We start from the raw sequence: 22,370 nt of genomic DNA on the forward strand, positions 1-22,370 counted from the left end.
CTTGAATGTAATTTATTTATTGGTTATGAAAAAACACTTTTCTGCTCTCAAGATGGTGCCTGTTAACCTAGACATTATATTTATTATGTGCAGAATACTTCTCAGCCACTTTTAAGCAGTAATGTTTTATCTGAGTGGATGTTCATTTATACATCCTGATAATTATTTAAATTGTTAACCTCACTCTGGAAGAAAAAATAAACCTTAATGTTGAAACTAATAGATAAGATAGTGTGTTACAAACTTTTTCCTGTAGTGAGGTTTGTGAAAGATTTAAATTCTTAATTTTTGTAGTGTTAAATGATAATGCTTTATATAGTTGCTTTGTTTTATATTAAAAGCTTTTGTCGTTTGTATATCAATTTAACGATTAACATATTCAGACTTGACAAAGAACTTCCCTTATTTTAAACCTGTCGCCCATGGCCAAGTCTGTTTGGATGTCCTTAAGCCTAATTAGGGAAGGTATTCAGTCATTAGACTCACCTTAGGAGAATTTCCCTTCTGGCTGTAACGATAGCGTTGTCCCCTTGGTCCTGCGGCTCCCAAGCATCTCCCTGAAGAAAAAGGGTTACTTTTCCCACTTTATTTAAGTGGTAGCCAGCAGAGGGCGCTAAAAAGATATTCTTGTTCGGAGGTAGTTCCTAAGACTCCTTTTTCCGTCTGGCACTCTGTATTTACCTTCAGGTACTAGAACAGTTTTCTTGTATGCATCTGATTTATTTGTTTACTTTTAATATTTAAGTCCTCACTCGAGGATGTGTTTATTGATTTTAGAGAGAGAGGAAGGGAGAGAGAGAAACATCGATTTAAGAGAGAAACGTGAATCGGATGCCTCTCGCACAAAACCCAGCGACCTAGATACCCACCCTGACTGGTGTGGAACCCACAGCCGTTTGGTGTGCGGGGGGATGCGCCGACCAACCGAGCCACCCACCCAGGGCTTGTGTGTGTTTTAAAGCCCTGTTGATGATGCTCATATGATTTTATCTTTGAAACATAATACAGGAAAACCATTTCATTTTTAAAAAAGAATCACAAAAATGGTTAAGAATCTAGAAATGCTGTGAATATATATATGCCCTCAGAGAAAGCAAGAACAGCTTATTGAATAGGCATCTCTAAAGAATGTTGGTATCTGAGTCTGTCCCTTTAAAGCCGGAGGCCCCATAGAGGAGAGTCACGTTAAAATAGTCATTGGGTAAGGGAGTAGACGACCAGGCTGGAGCTTGCCATGGAGAAAAGTAATTTATTTCAGATGCTCCTGTTAAATCATTGGCTTATTTAAAAAGTTCTTTGGCAGAGGGAGAAATTAGCTTCCCCTGTTTGTGATGTAACTTATTTAACCAAATTCTTTTCCTCTAGGTGAGTAAGACTATGGAAAAAGCTTTTCCTGTGGGGAGTAGGCCTTTGTTCTGGAGAAAGGTCTGGTTATATTGCAAAATGGCTATTTCTGTCTTCTCTCCGAGAAGGAACTAGGAGGGGGTTTTTTCTTGGTTTTTAACTTTGAGAGGCTGGTAGGATTCTAGGAGTGCCGAGGAAGGGGTGCGCCTCTGCCCCCCAAGGCTGCAGGCCCAGGAGCCCCCGCGCTCACGGCAGCCCGGGCAGCGTCCAGCATCTGGTGGGAGTGCCGTGGAAGCGTTCCCGCCTGTGTGTGGCCCGAAGGTCCCCGCCCCAGGTAAGCAGACTGTTCCTGCGACGCTCTGGGTTCGCACCTCTCCACAATTCAGGGTGGCACTTTGCCACACAGCGTCAGGGCTTTGAGAGGTCCCAGAAGAGTCCTTGATTTTTCAGTTTCTTTAGCCCTTTTCCTGTAAGGGTGGCAGTAAGGGCTTCCAAACTCTTCCCATGTCAGAGCTGAGACCGGAAGCCTGGTTATAGACTGTCCTGTGTACAAAACGTCATCCTAACAGTTCCTGGGTCAGTAGTTCACACTGGGGACTGGAGCCTAGTAAGTCACACTCAGAGCACAGTCTACCCCTTGTCTTGCTGTCCTCCTCCTCCAGCTCTCCAGACTCTCGGAAGCAGTGACAAAGGCACACCTCCACCTGCATGTTGCGGCCGTCCTTCATACCACCAGGAGCACACTGGCCAGACCCACAGGAGTGAGGGTCACCTCCTTGTCTCTGACCCTGTAAGTTAGATTCTGTGCTAGAAAGTTCGCCTCAATGAGTGCATCGTACCATAGAAATGACGGGAGTAAGGGCGGGAATGTAACAGTACCCCTGAGCCCCTGGGTGCCTGTGTTTCAGCACACCGAGGCAGCTCTTCGTAACAGACCTTGGCGGGTTTCAGGTCCATTTAGTGTAGCCTGAGTCCGTGGGTCAGCTGACCAGCCAGGCTCTTAGACCCCTTCCTACCCCATACAGTTAAACATTGAATTCGGAATTTCGGCTTAGAGACCCCCCACGTCAGTATTTCAGCCTGATCCCCCTTTATATTCCTTCTGCCGTGATCCCACACTTTGGAGATTTATTCCCACACACACTCCATATTGTGCATCGGTTTCATGGGGAAAACTCATGCAGGTCTCTGGCGGGCAGAGCACTTGCGTTGCAAGTGTCACACTTGGTGACTCGTCCTGTCCTGAGCCTTACCCCCGCCTCCCCTGTGGGCGCTCAGCCGTGACTGCTCCCCTCGTGCGGAGTCTGAGTGGTGCCAGTGAGCCTGCCTCGGCCTGCGTCACAGTTCCCGGTCGTGGAAAAGCACTCTGTGGAACCTTTTGTCTTACACTTCCTCTTTTGTGCCAGTTTAAACCCTGCCCTTTTCAATTTATGGGGGTTCATGGCCCTTTTCTCCAGCTTGAAGCCCGAAGACAGTCTCGCTGCTCTCTCTCCCCGGACCAAGTTCCAGTTGTGTGGGGTGGCGAACCCCGTCATTTCACACTGTCAAATCTCCCGTGTCAGTCGGTCCTGACCAGCCCCCTGGGGCCAACACGGTGCTGGGAGGCCGCAGATGCAGACTGGAGGGGCGTTCTGGAGAAGGCAGGGTGTCGGCCAGCCAGGCACTCGCCCAAGGCACTGGGGAAGGTCCCGGTGTCCTTGTAAACAGGACAGGGGCCGGGGAGCTGGTGCAGCCTGAAGCAGTTGAACAGCTGGACCCCACGAGGGGGACTGATGGTGGCCCAGAGGCAGGTCATTAGTGCCGGGCTCTGTCCCTCCACCCTGATGTCAGCATTCCTCAGTGACTTGGGTGGGTTCCCTAGATTGCCAGTGGAACACACAACACACTCTGTGGTCCCGGCTTCCTCGGTGTCATCAGGTCATGGGAACAAGGTGGTAGTCACTTGTCATTTTCTGGTCCCCAACCCCCTTTCCTGAGTATACCACCTCCAGCATTGGGAGGGGAAGGCCAGGGGCCCCCAGCAGCGCTCCCCTGAGGAGGGGGCAGTGACGAAGAGCCTGGGGTGGGGCTGGGTTCGGCTGTCCTTCCCCCACCCCCAGCCCTTGTTCTTTCCTGGGCCTCCATTTAGGGAACGCGGGACTTTAGGGTTTGTCTGTTCTTTCACACTTTCTCTCCGTTTGTCCTGTGCTCTGGTGGATTGTCACTGTCTTACGATTCACCTTTTGAACATTTTGTTTCCATCACCCTATTTTAAATCTGTAATCGCTTCTCCGATCGTTTTCTGATTTTTTTTTCAAATCAGCCTCTTCTGGTTTTGAAAAGTTTTTTTATTTTATTTTATTTATTTATTTATTTATCTTTAGAGGGGAAGGAGAGAGGGAGAGAGACATCAATGTATGGTTGCCTTTCGCGTGTCCCCTGCTGGGAGTTGGCCTGCGGGGAACTGGCCTGCAACCCAGGCATGTGCCCTGACTGGGAATTGAACCGCGATCCTCTGGTTCTCAGTCCTGTGGTCAATCCACTGAGCTACGCCAGCCAGGGCCTGAAAATTCTTTAATATCTTGGAGCCAAGTTTTCTTCCATTCCCGGACTGTCTTTGTTTTTAGCAGATTTTTTTACGTCTGTGTATCTCAGTCCTTTTCTCTAGCTGGGTCTGCTAATCCCTTGCTGTTTGCTTGGGTGCTATTTAAGAAAGGTCTGTGGAACCCGGGTGTCATCTCCCCAGTGACAGTCCTGACTGGGTGCCCCGGACTCGAGGTGGGGGAGGTGAGGGAGAGCTCATTTTTAGGCTGAGGTCTGATTGCCAGAATGACAGCCTGACTGTGAGTCATCAAGTCGATGGCGAAAAAACGTTGGATTCACCAATGTGGCTTGTTTACTGTCTTCAGAGAAGAGCTGCCAGGGGGCCGTTCACTTGTGCCGGACGGTGATGCCAGCTGCCCGTGCTTGGCGGGTCTGTGTGGGTGCAGGTGGGGACGAAGCGGGAGGGACAGTTGAGCCGCCATGTGCCCGGGCTCCCTCCCTCGGGCTGAGTGACAGCCCGCCTCTGCGCGCAGACCTCATACCTTGCCCTGCTCTCTCTAAGGTGCCCTTTATCCGTTAGCTCTCCCATCAGCGTCCTGGCTTCCCGAGAGGTGTCGGCTCTCAGCCTGCGTGACATGGCCCCATTCCTCTGTGTGCTCTCCTCCCCTAACGCAGAGAGGGCGCGTCTGGTTCATTAGCGAAGGTCAAAGAGCAACACGCACTTCCTGGTCCTTATCGCACAAATAGCATTTCTAGCAAGAGAACTGTAAATTAATGTAATGTTCCCATTGAAGTACATTTTTTTATTTCTTAAAAAGTATGCAAGTAATCCTTTCCTTTAAAAAAAACAACAAGAGTCTACAGCCGTGGACGGGTGGTTCAGTTGGTTGGAGCATCATCCCGTACCCCAAAAGGTTGCGGGTTCAGTTCCCCCATTGGGGTGCGTACGGGAGGCATCCGCTTGATGTTATTCACATCAGTCTTTCTCTTCTCCCCCTTCCTCTTTCTCTAAAAAAAAAAAGTAAGTAAAAAGTACACCAGCAATGTACTTTGCTCTTTATAAAAATGCAAATACAATAGTGTGTGGACTCTACTGGGGAGTTGACTTTTCTAATTTAACTGGACTTGCTGTATTTCATCCAGTTAGGGTTCGAAGTTGAATCCACTGAGATTCTTTACAGGTGTGACGGTACATTCTCAGTTTGGGTGGCATGAGTGCTAAGGGTCAATGAAACAGAAAAGTAGATTTTGCCTTTTTAGAAAAAGAGAAACTGCAAACTGAAATGTCAACCAGTAGGGGATAGAACGATATGCAGATAGCTCTGCATCTGCTGCTGCGGAAAGTTATCCAGGGCCTGTGGCCAAGTTAAAGTTCACAGAGCAACCTGTGAAAAAGTTGATCCCACCTGGATTCAGAAGGTGGACAGCCTGTTAACCAGATAGACGCCACAGATAAGTGAGTCTGTTAGCCCTCATGTACTAGCAGTAGTCCCGGATGTACACCTCGTTATTAACGGCATTCACTTCCTGGGGGAGGCCAGCATGTGAGGGTGGTTCTCCCCGGGGCTGACCTGGCGTGGGCCCGGGGGTTTGCCTCTGAGCGGCTCCTGTTTGTTCCCCCGGCTCCCAGAGACGTCACTGCCTTCTTTGTGGGTCTCTGTGGGCTAGTGATGGAGGCGTTAGCAGCTTGGCCTGGAGTGGCTCTGGGCGGCCTCGGGCCAGCTGACACACGCTACTCAGGGTTTCCAAGCAGCCAAGTTGTCCCCACTCACGCAGGGCTGATGCACTTGTGGCTAAATGCGGTGTGGCCAGGGCCCCGGGCCAGCGTCAGGGCAGGAAATAGAATGCCACCTCCATCACCAGGGAGACAATGGTCTGCATGCAGGGTTTAAAACCAGGGCCAACAGAAAGCTCAGAGAGACGGTCCGGGGAGGAAGGGGGAGGAGGGGAGAGCAGAGGGCGGCCTGCGTGGATTTTTGTCTTAGCTTGTCACCGTTGGCCAGCCACTGAGCCGCCCGCCCCCAGGTGAAGTTGCTCTGTGTGTAAGATGGAGGTAACGGTATTTCCACGTCGCGCTGGGGATTTGTGAAGCGACTTCTGACAGACCCCTGGGACCCATGGATGGAAGGTGGTATGTAAGTGCACAGGATACACGTCTGTGAGTGTGTGTTCAGCAGGTGCACGAGGGGCATGTAGACCCTCTGCATGGTTTTTAGGGTCTGGTCAAAACCCAGCAACAGTGACAACGCACGCTTTCTGGTGCACGGTTTTGCCTTAGGTTTTGTGTGGGGACCACGTGTGCGATTTAGCCTTCAGCACTGTGCTCAGGTTCACCGCTGTGACACGGGCTCGCGGCCGGGGAGAATGCCGCAGTTGGGGGTCCTTCCCCCACGCTTGCCGGCTCTGCTCTAAAAACTCCCCACATGATTCCACCGCGTAGTTTATGAGTTGCACGTGGAATAGGGCAGATGTGTTTTCAAGATGGAGGGGGCAAAATCTATTTTAAAAATAAAGCCAAAGAGGGGATTCGTTCTTCCCCCTGGGGTTTGCAGTTGTTCCGGAGCCCTGAGTCTGCGCCTGTGTTCTGTTCATTTGGCACGGGTGTCACACTCATTTTTACTGGGGGCCACATCAGCCTCGAGGTTGCCTTCAAAGGGCGGAATGTAACTTTAGGACTGTGTAAATGTAAGTGCTCCCTAATGGTTAAGTGAGGGCTCAGTGCTGCCGCCGGGCAGAAACGAGGTGCCGGGTGTGGCCGAGGGCCTTGAGCTTGCCGCCTGTGCTGTAAGGCTAAGCGAGCAGTCCCCCTCGGCCCTCCCCAGGAGGTCGTGACGTGCTGTTTGCCGGCCGCCGAGGTCCTCTCTCAGTGACGTGTTGTCTGTCCTGAGTGACTCCTGTGGGTGGGGGGGATAGGTGACCATAGCAGGAAAACAAGTGTGTAATAACACAAATAATACACACTTAAAAAATTAGAGTGATTATATAAATGAATTGTAGGAAGTAAAGATCACCTACAATCTCTGGTGCAGAATTGGCCATCCTGCCCCCTCCGTATATTTTATGTACACAAAATGGAGTTCTGTGGTGTGGACTCAGGGTTTTGCCACCTGCTTTGGGGGTGAGGTCTCCACCTATGGGTCTGGAAAGAACATCGCACATCCTTAGGGTCTCCAGCCTGCTGATGTGGGGTGGGGGTCCTGCTTCTGCTGCAGGCACGTGCGGGGGGCAGAACGTGGGCCTCCGACTGCAGTCAGCACTTGTCCGAGAACTTGCCCCGGAGTCACTCTCTCAGATGTCCCCATTTCCTTAGCGTTCCATGTTTTGGCAACGACACACGCCCCCGAGGCGGTAAACACGCGCTGGTTTTAGCTCCTGTGTGGAGGACGACCCTAGCCACCCAGTCCTTTTGTACCCTGCTGTCAGGTCCGCCGCCTCCTTTTTCGTGCCCACAAAAGGACCCAGCTGTGCACAGCCTAGATGTGGTGCCACGCACCAACCTCAGAGCCTCTGAACTGGACCCAGCAGGCCTGTGGGCGCCTCCCGGAGTACGGGACACCTCCAGCACCCTGGCAGGGGCTCCAGGTTCCCTCCCAGTCGGCGCCCATACTCCAGGCGGTCATGTCATCTGTTCTGACTCGCTGACTTCATCACGTTCCTTCCCACCTAAAGACGTCCAGAGTGGGTGGCTGCCCGGTGTCCTGCTGCTTTGGGTCTGTAGATCTCTGCCTGAGCTGGGTCCACTCTCTGAAGGGTCCTGCCTACGGGACCAGCTGGGTCTCTGGGCACCTGAGGCCCGTCCCCTCACAGAGCTTCGTTCACTGGGTCCTGCTGGAACTGCCCTTGCCTTGGCCTCCCCAACGCCACCCATCCTTCCAGGTTCAGCTCAAATCCCATTTCCTCTGGGAAGTCCTCCATCTTGGCCAAAAGGTTTTCTAATTGTTTTGTCTCCCTCCACACCCTGAATTGGTTGACACCATGTAACAGTTTCTGCAAAGCCCCAGGGGGACGGACAGCCAACCACGACGCTGCTCCCGCTCCTGGGTCCCGGTGACCATACTGCCCTGTGGCCCATGGTTTTGCAAACCCTCTCCTCTTTTCTCCCCGACTCTTGACCCTCACGTGGCTGCCCTAGCTCCGCCCCTCCCCAACCCACACCCTTCCTGAGTCTCCCTCTCCCACTCTCTTTTCCTGCTTGGGCTGCTCACTACCCAGCTCAGGCCACGTCCTCTCCCCAGACCTCAGGTCCCCCAACCCATTCTTCAGATTTGGCACACACACTCCTGAGCCCAGGCCCTGGGAGGGTGGGGCTAGACGGAGGGGGCGGAAATGAGCTGGTGAAGACGGGAGTCTTCTTTTCAGACGGGAGGGCTGGAAACACTGGCGTGTGGCCCCGTGTTGCCCCAGGCCACCCTATGCCTGGCAGCTGGTGATGACCCTGGTTCCCCCATTCTCCGTGTGTTTGGGCCCCTGCTGCCCAGCCTGCCCGTCCCCCACAGCCCAGGCCGAGGTCTGAGCTCCCCGACATTGGTGCCGTTAGGCGTTAATTCAGACTTAGAGCTGAAGTGCTCCCCGTGGGGTCTGCATAGTCAGGCTCAGAAGAGGCGCTAACCCGGGAAGCCTGCAGTCCCCCTCGGGTTCCTGTGGGGCCAGGCCAGGCAACTGGGGTCCTCGTGTGATGGGGAGGGGAGGAGGGGGGCTCCAGAAACCCTGCCAACTGTTGTGGACACAGGCCCTGCAGCTCTGCCTGGCCCACTGGGAGCCCCAGTCTCTACAGCGGGGTCCATCACCTGGCCACCTCAGATGGGCGTAAACGTGAGCTTGTGACCACACACTTTGCAGGGGGCACCTTACCCGTGCCAGCCAGCAGAAGGGTGGGCACGAACCTCGTTGACCTAGTTTCAACCTGCAGATAGGATTGTATTTCTGAGTTGGTGTTTGGCAAGTACAGTCCCCAGACACAGCCAGCTTCTGCATTGCCCCCTCGGAGGGGGAAGGGAGGGAGAAAGAGAGGGAGAGAAATGTCCACGTGTGGTCGTCTCTCACGTGCCCCCGACTGGGGACCCTGCCCGCAACCCAGGCATGTGCCCTGACTGGGAATCGATCTGGCCACTCTGTTTCGCAGGCCTGGCGCTCAATCCACACCACCCAGGGCCAGAGAGATGTTTTTAGTGAGAAGCCTTTCAGTGGTGAGCAGACTGTGGGGTCTGACCACTGGCATTTATATGGAATGACATTACCACTTCAAGCCTCAGTTTACATGTCTGGGAAATGGGGAGTGTAGTCCTTCCCCCTCAGATTGTTCTGAGGGGCAAAGGTAATTTCTGTAAGGATCTAGGGTAATGCTGGACACACAAATGTGGTCACTGAATATTAGTGCTTTTATCATTTCCTAAGAAGGCTTACTCAGCAAACGAATGGACGGATGAACAAAAGGGTGGATGAATGAGTGGGTGCCAGTCTGGGTTTGGTGCCTGGGGGTGCTTTTCTCGTTCTCTGCTATTTTCAGGCTGATGGCATCTGACCTGAGTGCATGGGAATGGAGTGGAGGAAATAAAACATCACCCACCAGGGGTAGGAATGTTGACCACACAAGAGACTGAGGCTTTGGGAGCAACCCCACCAGCCGCTGTGAGCAAGCAGGGCATTTCCCCAGGGCAGACCGGGTCCCACTGGGCCGCCGCTCCGCGCTCTGCTGTCTGCAGAGGCCAGCCGACTTTGCTTTCATTCCCAAGCATCGTTCCTGGATTCCTTCCGGCAGGACCGGGGCTGCTGTTTTACTATCTTTCTGGGTTGTCGACATTTTTCTGTGGGGCTGTAAGCAGCCAGTGTTGTTTCTGGGGGTCCCTGCCCCCGGGCCCCCCTCAGACAGCTGGCAGGGTCAGGCCCACGGGCCCGCTCACATGCGCGCACATGCCCCTGGTCTGCAGCCCACAGAGCAGGCTGAGGGTTCCCCAGCCACTCTCAGGTCAACAGTTTTGCTTGCTGGCCCTGTCCTTGCCATGGACTTACTTTGTGACCTTCGGAAAGTCCCTTCCCCTCTCTGGGCTTTGGATCACCGTCTGTAAAACGAGGGAGCTGACCCCGATGGTCTCCGAGGTCGCTGCCTCCGATCAGCAGGGTGCTGTGAGTCTCCAGCCTGGTTCCCAGCGCTTTCTGACTGTGGCCCTGAGTGAGCAACGCAAGTTCAGTGGGTGGATGGACCCCTCTGTAAAGTGGGATGGGACAGCGTAACCTGCCCTGTAGGGTCGTCGAGCCGAGGTTTAAATCAGACATCACTGAAGTGCAGTCACTCAGAAAATGAGCTCATGTGGAAAGTCTGCAGCTCTTCTGCTTCCCGTCGGCTGGGCGGGGCGGTTTGGGGTCCCAGAGGGAGGCGTGTGTGCCAGTATGTACAGAGGGCCTGGCCCCCCGGGGGCTCTGGGAAGATCTGGCCCGGGGTCTCCCTGCAGGCAAGTGCTGAGTTGGACCTGGCCTCTCACTCTGTCCCTGACTGCAGCATGTCCCCCTCCTTGAGGCGATGCTGTGTGTCCTTGTCACCTCCCAAGTAGTTTTCCTTGAAGTGGCAGTAACTGGACCCTCCCAGCCTGGAGGTAAACGGCCAGGCTCCCAGCTCGGGTGCCAGCAACCCCAGTGAGGTGACGCTGGGCTGCTAGCCCACCCTGCTTCTGGCCAGGCCTCCCCCTACACCCAGGGCGCCCTGGCAGGGATTCCCAGCCTGTCTGCTAGGCCCCTGCAGCAGGCCTCTGGGGTCTGAGCCCAGGTCAGCTTGGCCTTCGGGTGCCCTCCCTGCTCCCTTCTCCCCCTTCAGACCCCACCATGTTTGTTTCCCAATTGAACACTTCACTAAGTGATGCAGGAAGTGGGCCCCTGGGAGCAGATACAGCTCAGCGAAGCAGATAACCAGGCGAAGCCTCTGTGTGGCTTGGGGCCTGGAACAGGGTCAGAGATAAGCAGGATGCCGAGCTTATCGGGACTCTCGTGTTCTAGAGAAATCATCCCAGCCAGCCCACCTCATTCCCAGGCTCAGGCGACCAGGCATCTGCAGGCAGAGTAAACACGGAGTTGGCAGAGGCGCCACGCAGCAGCAGCGGCGGCGGCGGCAGGATGCGGACTCCGTGCCCCTCTCCGGCGCTTCGCAGCCCCAGCGCCAGGGGCCAGCAGCGGGCATCAGGTTACACCCAGATATTTGCGGTAAGGGCAGCTTCTGGCCGGTCTGCTTTGAAGTGGGAGCCCGAGGAGCAATTGTTAGGGTCATGGGACTGAGGGAGCCTGGGTGACGGTGGTAACTTAGACCTGGGTCCTCTGGGACCAAGAACTCAGCAGAAAGCTTTGGTTGCCGGGTCCAGTCTGGGATGGGCAACTGGGGTCCTTCCCCGTGCATGCAGGAGGTTGTGGGCAGACGGGGCCGAGTGGGGCCGGCCCCAGGGCTGTTTTGCCCTGGCCCCTGCGAGGCTTGTGGGGGTTTTGGTTCATCTCTTGGTTTCCTTTCCCGAGTTAGCTCCACTTGGTGGAGGACGTGTTTGCACATCGGGTAACACTGCTCGCAGGGAAGCTGAGTAAGGCCCGGGGAGGTGGGCCTCTTCCTCTCGGCCCCACCTGCACTGCGGTGACAGCACATGTCATCCTGGCGGCTGACCCTCAGGTGTGGAGGGGTTGGTGGCGGGGGGGTCAGTTCTGATTTCTGAGTCTTCACATGAAGACTCAGGCAGCCCTGCGCAGCTAAGCCTGCTTTGCAGGTGAGGAGGGCTCTGTGCGGAGAGTCGAGTCAATGCCAGCTGTGCAGCCGGCCCAGAAGTCCGCCCTTCCCCCCGGACACGTGGCCTGCGCCTCTCAGAGAATCGTCCTGGTGTTTGATTGTGTTAGAATGAGCCCCTTCCCTGCCCCGTGTTGTGTGGGCCTCCCCTCAGTGCTGTGCCCTCGACCTCTGCGGAGCCCGCTCCCCAGCAGCAAACGCTCCCGGAGTCCTGCAGCTGCTCCTCCTGGTGTTTGCCTCCTATCTCCTCCTCTTCGGGGTTGCACGCCGTCTACCGGCTTCCCGTCAGAGAAATGAAAACCTGACTCTCGGCACAGGGTAACTAACGTAGCTGTTGCTGGCTCTAAAGTCCATCGTGCACTCTAATTTCATTCTTTCTTGGAAGAGCTCGGATTTTCGAGGGGTCTAATTTCTTTTGTTACCTTTGCCCTCTAAGCCAGTATCATGCTGGTGGCTAAATTTGAGCACTTACAGTGTGCCAAGCACGGTTCCAGGTGCCTCATAAACATTCTCACGTAACCGGTGACGTGGCCCCGGAGTGTATGCACCGTTCTTCTCCCGTTGCAGCCCAGGAAGCGCGGACTCGGGCCAAGTTAACCGGCCCACGAGTCTGCCCCCCAAAACCGGCAGACGCAGGGGTGGAACCGGACAGCCTGACGCCAGGCCACACGCCCTTCGCATGTGGCTGCGTGACTTTGTTGATACGGTAGACTGTTTTCTCCCCCCCAAAGTCCTCCCTCGTGGGGGCTCCCCATCCTCCTGCCTGAATTTTGGACCTAGATCAGAGCTGGGGTTTCTTGGAGCTGGTCCTTTATTTGTTCAGTCCCTCATTTTGCTGGAGTATAGCCTCAAAACAGCTTCCTTAGAAAGGATACCTACGTTTCTCACATCTTTGCAAGTCTTAAAACTCTTCACTCTGACCTCTGACCTCTGACCTCTGACCGGTGCAAGGTCTTGAAAAACCTAAGGGGCCGAGCTTTCTGCGTTAACATTTTGCATCTAACCTGCCTTCTACCATCCAGCTGCTCTTAGGGTGGGAAGTCTGAGGCTGTGCTGACTTCAGTTCTTGGACATACGGCTTTGTTTTCTCTTAAATTTGGGGGAGACTTGACTTTTTATCCCCGTGTCCCAGAATTGCATGAAGACAGTAGGATTCCTTAGGTAAGCTCCTTCCCTCTCATTTCTGCTCCCGCAGGCCCCTGGATTAGGTGCTGCCGGACGGCCGGTGCCACGGTCCAGCGTCCTTCGGTCTCTTCCTGACGTGTGCGTCTCCACCCTTCAGTTCCCTTTTCTGGGACTGTAACTATTTTCTAGTCCCTCCCTCTTAAACTTGAGCATCTGCATCTTGGATCCCCAAGGCCTGTCTTCTACTCCATGTTTCATGCTTTTCTGCGGCTGAGAGCCTTTTAAAAACTTTGCTGTTTCCTCCACTGTGGATGTTTCTGCTTGTTCGCTTTGGGCTCCCCCTTTTCATCTAGGGGGCTTCCGGGAAAACCTGGAGACCTTTTTTAATCTGTGCATATTCCAGAATGAGGCCCAAAGAAGCGGGTGGGTGCTCGAGGCTTGTGTGCTTGGCCGTGTTGAGGATGATCAGACGGCCCCCAGAGCCAGCACGTGGGACAGTCGCAGCGTGGACCCCTGAGTTTCTCCAGGAGTCATCCTCTGATCTCCAGGAGTGGGGGGGCTCTCCTCGCCATGCCCATCGAAGGAGGGGGTCCACAGCTTTGGGATGGACCCCTCTGCTTTGCATTTCTGCACCCCTCTTATCCCACCTGGGGTCGAGGGGAAAGCTGGCCATCACAGGCTGGCGAGGGGTCCTGGGGTTTGGTGTGTGCTGATTAAAGCCTACAGCAAACAGGTGGGCCTGTGTGTTTTCAGGAGTGGGTGGGCGCCCTGTTCTCATCCAGGAAGGGTGAGGCCTCACTGGATGTGCTGCCCGGGTCCATCCAGCTCAGTAGCCTCATCTCTGGTTCATGTTCTCTTGACTTGGGGGGTTGTGGCTCCCCGATTCTCTATGCAGGCACCATTGTCCACAATGAGCGGCCTGTGGCTCCTGCTGGCCCTGTGCCAGTCAGTGGGGGAGCCACACCAAGGCCCACTATGTGCTCACAAGTGCGTGCCTCCCATGGGCCTTGGGGAGGACAGCGGTTCCAGCAGGGCCTCCTGGAGCTCCTCAGGACTGTGGGTCCCAGAGGAGCCCAAGCTGACTCGTGGGAGTTGCCATGGTTTCCTGCCCTGTGTGTCCAGGGGTGCTGGAAAACCCCAGGTGCTGTCTCCCTCTCCTGGCCTCCTGGTGGCTGGCCCAACCTCCACTTCCTGCTGGTGTACCTGTGGATGGGGACAAGGCTTTGCTGACCTCGGGGAGCTGGGAGGGGCTTCTGGCTGGTGGAGTAGCCGCCTGCCGCTGGCAGTCCCTGCTCCTCCAGGACTCCAGAGCAAATCCTTTGGCATTTAAATAGTTAGCCTTTGATGTAGATACGCGTCTGGGGCGTCTGTTTCTTTTGGGTTCGTCTGGATTTTGTAGACATGGTTCCAGACTGTCCGAACCCAGGGCTGGCCCGGACACCCATGTTCTGAAGTGGCCGTTGTGACTGGGTCGTTGGTGGGGCGCGCTGGTGGGGACTCTCTCCCAGGGCCTGGGTCTGCCTCTGTGGGTGGGTAAGGACACCCTTACCCAGAGATCACCGGCACCTACTAGGCAGCCCTGCCCAGAGCGGGACTCGGGGCACCCTGGCACCCTAGGGGAGTATCACGGGCAGTGTGGGGGAGACTCCCTGTCCGTGCCCGGGCCAGGGGAGGCCCTGCTGGGGGCACAGCACGTCCCAAGAGCCGCTGGAGCACGGCGGTCACCAGCTGCTCTCTGAAGGAGACTTGGTTTGTGCATCTGTTTTAAAGCACGGTGAGCAACACAGAATGCGAAACAGTAGATAGGACCGCACCCCCCCAACGCTCCGGGCAGGCTCAACAGCGCCCGGGACTGCACCCCGCAGACGGGTCTGGGTTTTCGCCTGGGCTGCTCGGGGCAGCCATCCCCACCCAGGACGGCGAGTGAGGGCCCGAGCTTCAGCCATGCTCCCGTGGCACAGTGTTCAGGGGCCCTCAGAGCTTGAAGGAGCAAAATCATGGCAGGCTGGTGTTGGATGGCAGGCTTCCAGGTCAAAGCTGGTTCTCATAAATGCTTTTATTCGGAGTGGGAAGCTTACACGCACACCGAAGGCCTTGGCCCCTGCTGAGCTGCCCTCCGGAGGTGTGTGCGGGGCAGCCCTGGGCACGGCCTCTCTGGCCTGGCTTTCTCCCTGCCAAGGGCCTGCGAGGAAACCGTCAGCAGCGCCCGGGCAACCTTGGGACTCCGTGGCACCCCCTTGTGCCCAGCCTCACGTCCACGTGAGTGTTTTCCAGCCGTATTTAATGACGCTTCCGTCACAGCTCCCTGTGAGACAAGGGCTGTGAGGCTAAAGTGCTGGGAGCCACGGGAAGTGTGGCCCCTCGGTTCCTGGGGCCCGACTGTGTCCCTTCGGTTTGGCCTCTGTCAGGGGAGCAGGGGGTCGCGGGCAGCTGTGCCCTTAGTGGAGTGCCCTGCAAGGAACATGACCTATGGGGCAGTACTTGGTGAGTAGCCGAGGCCATTGTTCCTCACTCTATTTTTAGGTACAAGTGACAAGTGACGGAGGGCCTGGTGTGGGAGGGACCCGCAGGTCCGCCCCATGAGCAGCCTAACACACATTTGGGATGGGGGCAGAGCGGGGGCCCCGTGGTCTCGTTTGTAATTTTCAGAAGCACCCAGTGTGGATCAGGGCAGAAAGCTGAGGGCCTCGAGTGCGTTTGCGGTCCTGCTTCTCGTGGGTTAGCTGTGTGAGTGGCGGGTGAGACCCCGGTTACTCCTCGGTCTCCCTGCGTCTGGGGCTCCTGGGCCCCCAGCAGAGTCCAGCCTTCAGGCTCATTGCCTCGAGGACCCCCGCTTCTAACCTTCAGTTCCAGCCACACAAACTCCTGCCGGCTGTGGGCGGCAGGTTCTTAAAATACCTGCCCATCAGCACCCTCTCAGAAAGGAATGTTCAGTGCTGCTGTGATGTCAAAGGGGCCCCAAGGGTAAGGGCCCGGGCCAAACTCGCCTGTCACTCACGGCTCACAGCAGAGTGGCAGATAAGCAAAGGCTCAAAGACACCCTGCTGGTGCACGGGCTCCGTGGATGACCCGGGAGTCTCTGCTGGGTGGCCCTGCAGGCCTGGCTCTGAGCTCCTGGGAACAATGAACTTGCAGCCACCACTGCCCAAGTGAACACCGGGGCTCTGCGCTCTTCCTACTGCTCTCCCTTGTCAGGCCCACACCAGGATGTCCGGAGCCCCCACGGAGAGTGTGGGGGCCCTCGGGCTGCCAGGGGTGGGCAAGGACTGCTTGACCACCATGGACAGAAAGCTGACCGTGCTCAGCGAGAAGGTTGACAAGCTTCTGCATTTCCAGGAAGATGTCGCGGAGAAGCTGCAGTGCGTGTGCCAAGGCATGGGCCACCTGGAGCAGGGCCTGCACCAGCTGGAGGCCTCCAGAGTCCCGGGCCCAGCAGAGGCCAGCCATGCCCCTGCCCCTGCGGGGGACACACAGGCTGGCTGGCTGGAGGTCCTGGAGCTGGTGCGGGCCATGCGACAGGATGGGGCCCAGCACGGCGCCAGGCTCGACGCCCTGTTCAGGGTGGTGGTGGCTGTGGACAGGGCCATAGCTCTGGTGGGGGCCGTGTTCCAGAACTCCAAGGTGGTGGACTTCATCACACGGGGGAGTGTGCCCTGGCGGAAAGGAGGCCTGACCGACGGCCCTGTGGAGGTTGGTTCCCGCGCCCAGGCCCCAGCACCCTCCTGACTGGAGGGGTGGGCAGCCCCCAGGCCACTGGGGAGGCCAGCAGGTGGCTCATCTTAGGAGAGCTAGGGATTGTCTCACGTCCCCTTCTCATGCCTCCTGCATGGCCTGTTGATGGGGAAAAGGAGAGACGGACCCTGAAAGTCATAGGTGGTTTTCAAGATGGGGAGAGGCCGTGCCCAGGGAGGCCTGTGGGGCCGGTGCCTAGGGCTGGGGGACAAACAGGCCCCGAGGCAGAGGAGGACCTCGAGGCTTCCTGGCCATCCGGTGACTTCTCTTTGCTCCTTGTGTCCCTATGGGGGACGGGGGGGGGGGGGGGAGGAGCGATCAGCTTCTCCTGACAGAGACCCCATTGAGAAACCCCAACCTCTCCCTTCCTGTCCCTAACCTTGTGCCCTATGCCCGAGTGGGTGGAGTGTGGAGTGACAGCTGCCTGTGAGGACAAGTGTTGTCAGTGACCCATGGGGGACACAGGCCAGGCAGGAGCCGGAGCCTGGGGGTGGAGGTGGCATTTCTGGGAGCCGTTCTTTCCGAAGGTTGCACAATCAAACCCGCTAGCTAATGGGAGTGTGGCTGGGGTGGGGGTGTTTGTGTGGGTGCGTGCGGGGTGTGTAGGGGGCAACGCACTGTTTGGGAACAGCTAAGGGGCAGCCGCTTAGCAACACTCACGTGGCTTGGAGCCACGGTGTCTGATGCAGGCAGGTACCCACCAGCCTCTGGCAGCAGATAAGCTGGGGTCTCCAGAGCTGGTGCCTTCTTCCTGCACCCCCAGCCTGGCCGGAGCTGTCCCAGCTGACCCCTTCCCCTCCTTGCGCAGTCACTTCCCCCAGCGCCCCCTCCACCCCACCCCCTGCTCTCTGCCTGTCCCTGTGAGTCCAGCCTGACCTGTCCTCTGGCCACTGGTCGCCAGCCTCAGCTGTAAAAGAGAATTCATCCACCAGGTGCCCAGGCTGAGAACCATTCCTGGGGCATAGAGGGCAGACCCTTCCTGCTCCGTCCCCCAGGGCCCAGAACAACGCCCCCACCCCCAGCCCAGCCTAGGTGCCAGTTTCCTGTGAAACCTTCCAGAAATAGCCTGTTATCTAGAAGTGTGTTAGGATACACACCAGCCTCTTTGTTTTGTTCAACTCAAGTATTCTTCACATTGCTCGGGCCCGAGTTATTCTCTTGGTCCATATATTTGGGGCATCATTTCACATCAGCACTGAGAGGGCTCCCCCACTCTTGTTCCTAAGTGGCAGAGCGCGCCCTTCAGGGGACGTGTCTCCGGAGAGTCACCCACCGACGTCCCTGTTGGCTCATCTCGGTTCTCATTTTTAGCTCTTACAAGAGTAATGCAGCGACTGTCTATCCGGGCGCGAGTTTCCCGTCCGACACACTCCGCGAAGCGGCAGAGCTAAGGAGCCAAAGGGCAGATCTGTACGGCCGGTAAAGGCACCCGGCCTTCAGAGAGAGCGGTTCTGGTTTAGTGTGCGGTTCGTAACGTGGGAACGCCGGTTGCTAACAAGGCGCGACGTCTTTCCGTTCTTTGCCTGTCTGGTGGATGAAAATGGAAATCCTTTTGTGCCTGTGTGCGTGTGTTCAACATTTTAGTCTTACAGTTTTCAAGCATTTATAAAAACAGCTTAGTAAGATGACCCCTGTGAGCCCCGAAACTGGAGGCCCATCCCCCCCCCCAATTTTCCTCTTTCCGGAGTATTTCAGCAAATCTGAAAGATTGGATCATTTTGTCCTGGAACGTTTCAGCATTTTTATGTAAAAGATAAGATGTTTTGTTTTTTTACCTATTGTCGTACCTAAAAAGTAAACAGTAACTAATACCACCAAAGTCACTGTTCACATTTTCCTTTCTTATGCTCTTTTTAAAAATGTATATTTCAATTATAGTGTATAGTCAACATTATTCTGTGTGAGTTTCGGGTGTACTGCATAGTGGTTAGACAGTCACACACTGTACAAAGGGTCCCCTGATGAGCCTTCAGGTGTGCCCAGGTGCCACACAGTTACACAACGTTACTGACTGCGTTCCCTGTGCTGGGCGACACCCCAGTGACTGTTGGTACCTGCTGATTGGTGCTTCTCAGTCCCTCAACTTTGTCACCAGGCCCCCCCACCCCCACCCCCGGCCCCGTCTTTTTCTTTACAGTTTATTCGAGTCAAGCTCCAAGTAAGGCGATTGGTTGTCTGTTTCTTAAAGCTAATACTTTTTCTTTCATCATATAAATTTTAAAGACTCTTTCCTGTGGCCCTGGCTGGGTGTCACAGTTGTCTGAAGCATCGCCCCAAACACCAAAGGGCCGTGGGTTTGATCCCCAGTCAGGGCACAGACCTGGGTTTTGGGTTCGAGCCTCAGCTGGGCCACGTGCAGGAGGCAGCTGATCAGTGTTTCTCTCTCACACTGACATTTCTTTCTCTGAAATCAGTAAAAACATACTCCCAGGTGATATGTTTTTACCGATTTTAGAGAGAATCTTAAAAAAAAACACCCAACTTTTTATTATGGAAAATCTCAAACGTAGCCAAAAATAGATAGAATTACGTATCTCACTATAGTTTTAATTTGTACTTCTTTTCTAGACATTTGAGCATCTTTTGTCGATTTGAAGCCTTTTCCACATTTCCACCCACCGCCTACTCCAGTCTTTTCCTCCTTTTCCATTTCAGTTTTTGGCCTTTTCTCACTCATCTGTAAGAGCTCTCCACGCAGTGGTGCGACGAGCCGCTGCGGCCGCGCTGCAGACGTCCAGACATTTCTGGGGGGGTGTGAGGGAACGTCCTGTTTTCTGAGTGGTCCCATCTCTTGTCTGTTCGCCACTGACTACTCTCCCTTCTAGGCTTTTGGGTAACGCCCAGACCTGTAACTACTGCAGGTTTGGGCCTGACCCCCGAGGCTGGTAGCCAGCTCCCCACTGGCCCAGTTGGGAGGCCTCCTTGCCTCCCTGTGCTCTGCAGCCAGGGATGGTCACCCAGGAGGTGCCAGGGGCACCGAACTGACACACAGCCCCCGCTAGTTAACACTCTGCACAGAAAACGGTGCAGCGTGGAGATTGTCTAGAGACAGACCTCTTTGCGTTCTCAAAGAGGGTAGAAGCATAGTGTTTATTTGTGGACTTGAATTTGATCCTCGCGTTAGCTGTTAGATCTTAACAGTCGTGCCAGGACTTCGCCCAAGTCCTCCGCCGGTCCCCTGGAAAGCCCAGTGGCACTCCGTGTGGTTGTGAAATGAAGTCGATTATTACCGGGGCCAGGTGGTCTTCGGGAAGGACGGGGTCAGGCTCAGCCAGGGGTGCCCGGCTCACGACCCAGCTGTTGAGAGATGCCAGTCCCCTGGAGTGGTGTTTGGGGCCTCATCTCCTTGTCTTGGATGCACCGGGCGAGGCAGGGCCCGGAAAGCTGAGCCCTGAAGACAATACTGTGTGCATGCCTGCGTGCGTGCGTGCGTGCCTGCACCAAAGACAGACGGGGAGAGGGCAATCTGGGCCCCACAAGGGCTGCCAGAGGACAGCCTGTTCGAGTCCCTCTCCACTGCTGTGGTGACACTGCCGGCAGCCTGTGACAGAGCCTCCAGCCCCCCCCCAGTGACGGGGGTGGCAGAGCCGAGTCTGCAGAAAGAGGCTCAGGGACGGGTCTCTGCTGAGCTGGGCTCCAAGGCACATGGAGATGACAATGGTCACCCCGATGGCAGCCGGCAGCATTTGTTTATTCATTGAGTGCCAGCCCCACGCCAGGCACTGGGCACTGCGTGCCCACGTGTTGTGTTGCTACCGTTAAGAAGGCAGAGCTTGGTGTCCTGGGGTTTCAGAGACATGAGCAGGTGACAGAATCGAGGGACATGGGTGCAGTGCAGGAACAGCGGTGGGACCAGCCCCCAGTTCCATGCTGGGAGCCGTGTGGGGAGCTGAGGGCCAGGAGCCCCGCATTGTGGGAGGGCCCGTGCCTGCTGGTTTGTGCCACGTGGGCCTGGAGGGGTCAGGTCTTCACTCCCCCCCCCCCCCAAGAGACACTGGGAACTTAAGACTTTTCTCCAACCCAATTTATTAAGGTATAGTTTACTACAGTCAACGTCCCCTGCACACATTTCAGTGTGCAGTTCAACAGTGTATGCGTCCCGGCAACCACAGCACAATCTGAGTACAGAGCGGCTCTATCACTCAGGGAGGGCGCTTGGAATTTCCACTTAAATGTCTCCTAGGTTTAAAGTCTGCGTGACAGAACTTTTACAATGCTGTGCAAGCCGAGCGAAGTGTGTCCCGAGCTGTATTTGGCCTCTGGGCTCCCAGACGGGCCAGGGCAGGAGGGAGGGCCTTTGCCCCGGCTCAGCGCTGTGCCCACACCGCTGCTTCACCAGCCACAGGCCCAGAAGCACCAGGGGGACCGAGCGAGGGGCCAGGCCCCCTAGAAATACATATACTTACTAAAAAAAGTTCTTTATTCAATTACAGTTGTCCCCATTTTCCTTCCTTTCTCCCTCCCTCCTCCCCTTCTTTCCTTCCTTCCTTTGAAATGTTTATATTCGGAACGCTGAGAGCTCCGAGCTGCTGGGGCAGTAAGAGCGGCTGGCGCGGGTCTGCAGTGGGCTGATCTGAGTGCGGCCAAGCCGCGGAGGGCTCACGGAACACAGGCCGCTGTCTGTCTCAGGCCGGATGGAGTCACCCTGAGTGCTTCCCGAGTGCTGGGCACGCTTCTCAGCATGGTCCGCAGATTAGCTCCCCCAGCTGCCCACTAACTCGGACTAGATGGTGTTCTCCCCATTGTCCAGACGAGGAAAGTGAGGTGCAGATAAGTTAAGGATCTTGGCCAAGTGGTGAAGGTGGGCTCAAGGGTCTGCGAGGTCATGCCCCTGACCACACTGCCGTGACACCCTGGGGTGATGTGGGGCTCACCCCCCTGACTCCCAGGCAGATGTTACTGATGGGTCGTGGCATGCAAACCCCAGCAAGCATGGATTCATTTGTCTTAGGGTGCAACCCAGCTAACACCCCACTTGCCATGACCGACTGACCGAAGTCAACATTTTAAGATTAAGCGTATTTCCCACCCCTGGTCTAAGCACCTTGAGTTCCGGCCGGTGTAGATCCTGCGTCTGGGGCTGGGCCACCCTTGGCCCATGACTCACTAAGTCAGTGCCATGACTCACTAAGCCGGGGACCTGGGGAAAGCCACAGGGTCCCTCTGCCCAAAGTGACGGAGCGCTCTCCACTGCCGGAATCACTGTGAGACCAGGTGCACACTCGTGGCTCCGGCACATGATGGGTGTGCAGCAAAGGTCTGTGGCCAAGCGGTGACCTTAACAACAATGATAGTGTCCGTGGTTGTCCTTTCAGAACAAGGAGAGAGAGGAGGAGAAAGGAGCCACACCGCAGCCCGCGCTATGCACCAGGGCCGTGCAGGCCGAGCCCGGGGGCCTGCAGGGAGGTGAGTGCAGCCCTTTGCTTCACCCTGTCTCGCACACCTGTGGACTAAAGCCACCTCTGCCACCAACACGGCCATCACCCAGCACCCGAGAAGCATCTTTGTCCTTCCTGGGCACCCGTCAGACGGGCAGTCCGCTGAGCATTAAAGTCACTTGGAAACACTCTCCTCTCGCAGCCTACTTGATAGTGCGGCTTATTTCTTCACTTCGCTTTAACTCTTCAAGAGTTGCTCTTTGTAAAGTTCAGTTTTCTTTTATAATGTTACATAATGTTTACATGGTCCCGAAGTCAAGTGGACAACACAGGGTATGAAAAGTCAAGTATCCACCCTGTTCCCCTCCCCGCTGCGTGTAACCCCTTTCCAAAGATTGTCTTCCCATCCCCTTACAGTGCGGTGTCTTTAGACCACACCGTAAGTGAGTTATGCCCACGCACGCCCGCATGCCCACGCACGCACCCACACACATCTCGGAACAGAGCCACCGTGC

At 55.7% G+C, this 22,370-nt stretch overlaps 1 protein-coding gene across 5 annotated transcripts in view; it reads left to right on the plus strand.

Moving 5' to 3' along the window:
• Window positions 1-4,939: 4,939 nt before the first annotated feature.
• Window positions 4,940-22,370, plus strand: part of MYLK3 (myosin light chain kinase 3) — a 35,096-nt gene continuing 17,665 nt past the window's right edge. For 2 of the 5 annotated variants that reach the window (XM_037066389.1, XM_037066390.1), the window contains exons 1-2: window positions 15,526-16,435; window positions 21,793-21,883. In XM_037066389.1, coding sequence (XP_036922284.1) covers window positions 15,953-16,435; window positions 21,793-21,883 — 574 coding nt within the window. In that variant the 5' untranslated portion in view covers window positions 15,526-15,952. Of the gene's footprint in view, window positions 6,003-10,704; window positions 11,059-14,297; window positions 15,230-15,525; window positions 16,436-21,792; window positions 21,884-22,370 lie in introns of those variants that run through there. The other 3 variants (XM_037066392.1, XM_037066391.1, XM_037066393.1) reach the window with 3 other exon arrangements.

This window comes from Sturnira hondurensis, unplaced genomic scaffold (genome assembly GCF_014824575.4).
Source record: "Sturnira hondurensis isolate 20B ecotype Veracruz unplaced genomic scaffold, ASM1482457v3 Scaffold0016617, whole genome shotgun sequence".
NCBI lineage: Eukaryota > Metazoa > Chordata > Mammalia > Chiroptera > Phyllostomidae > Sturnira > Sturnira hondurensis.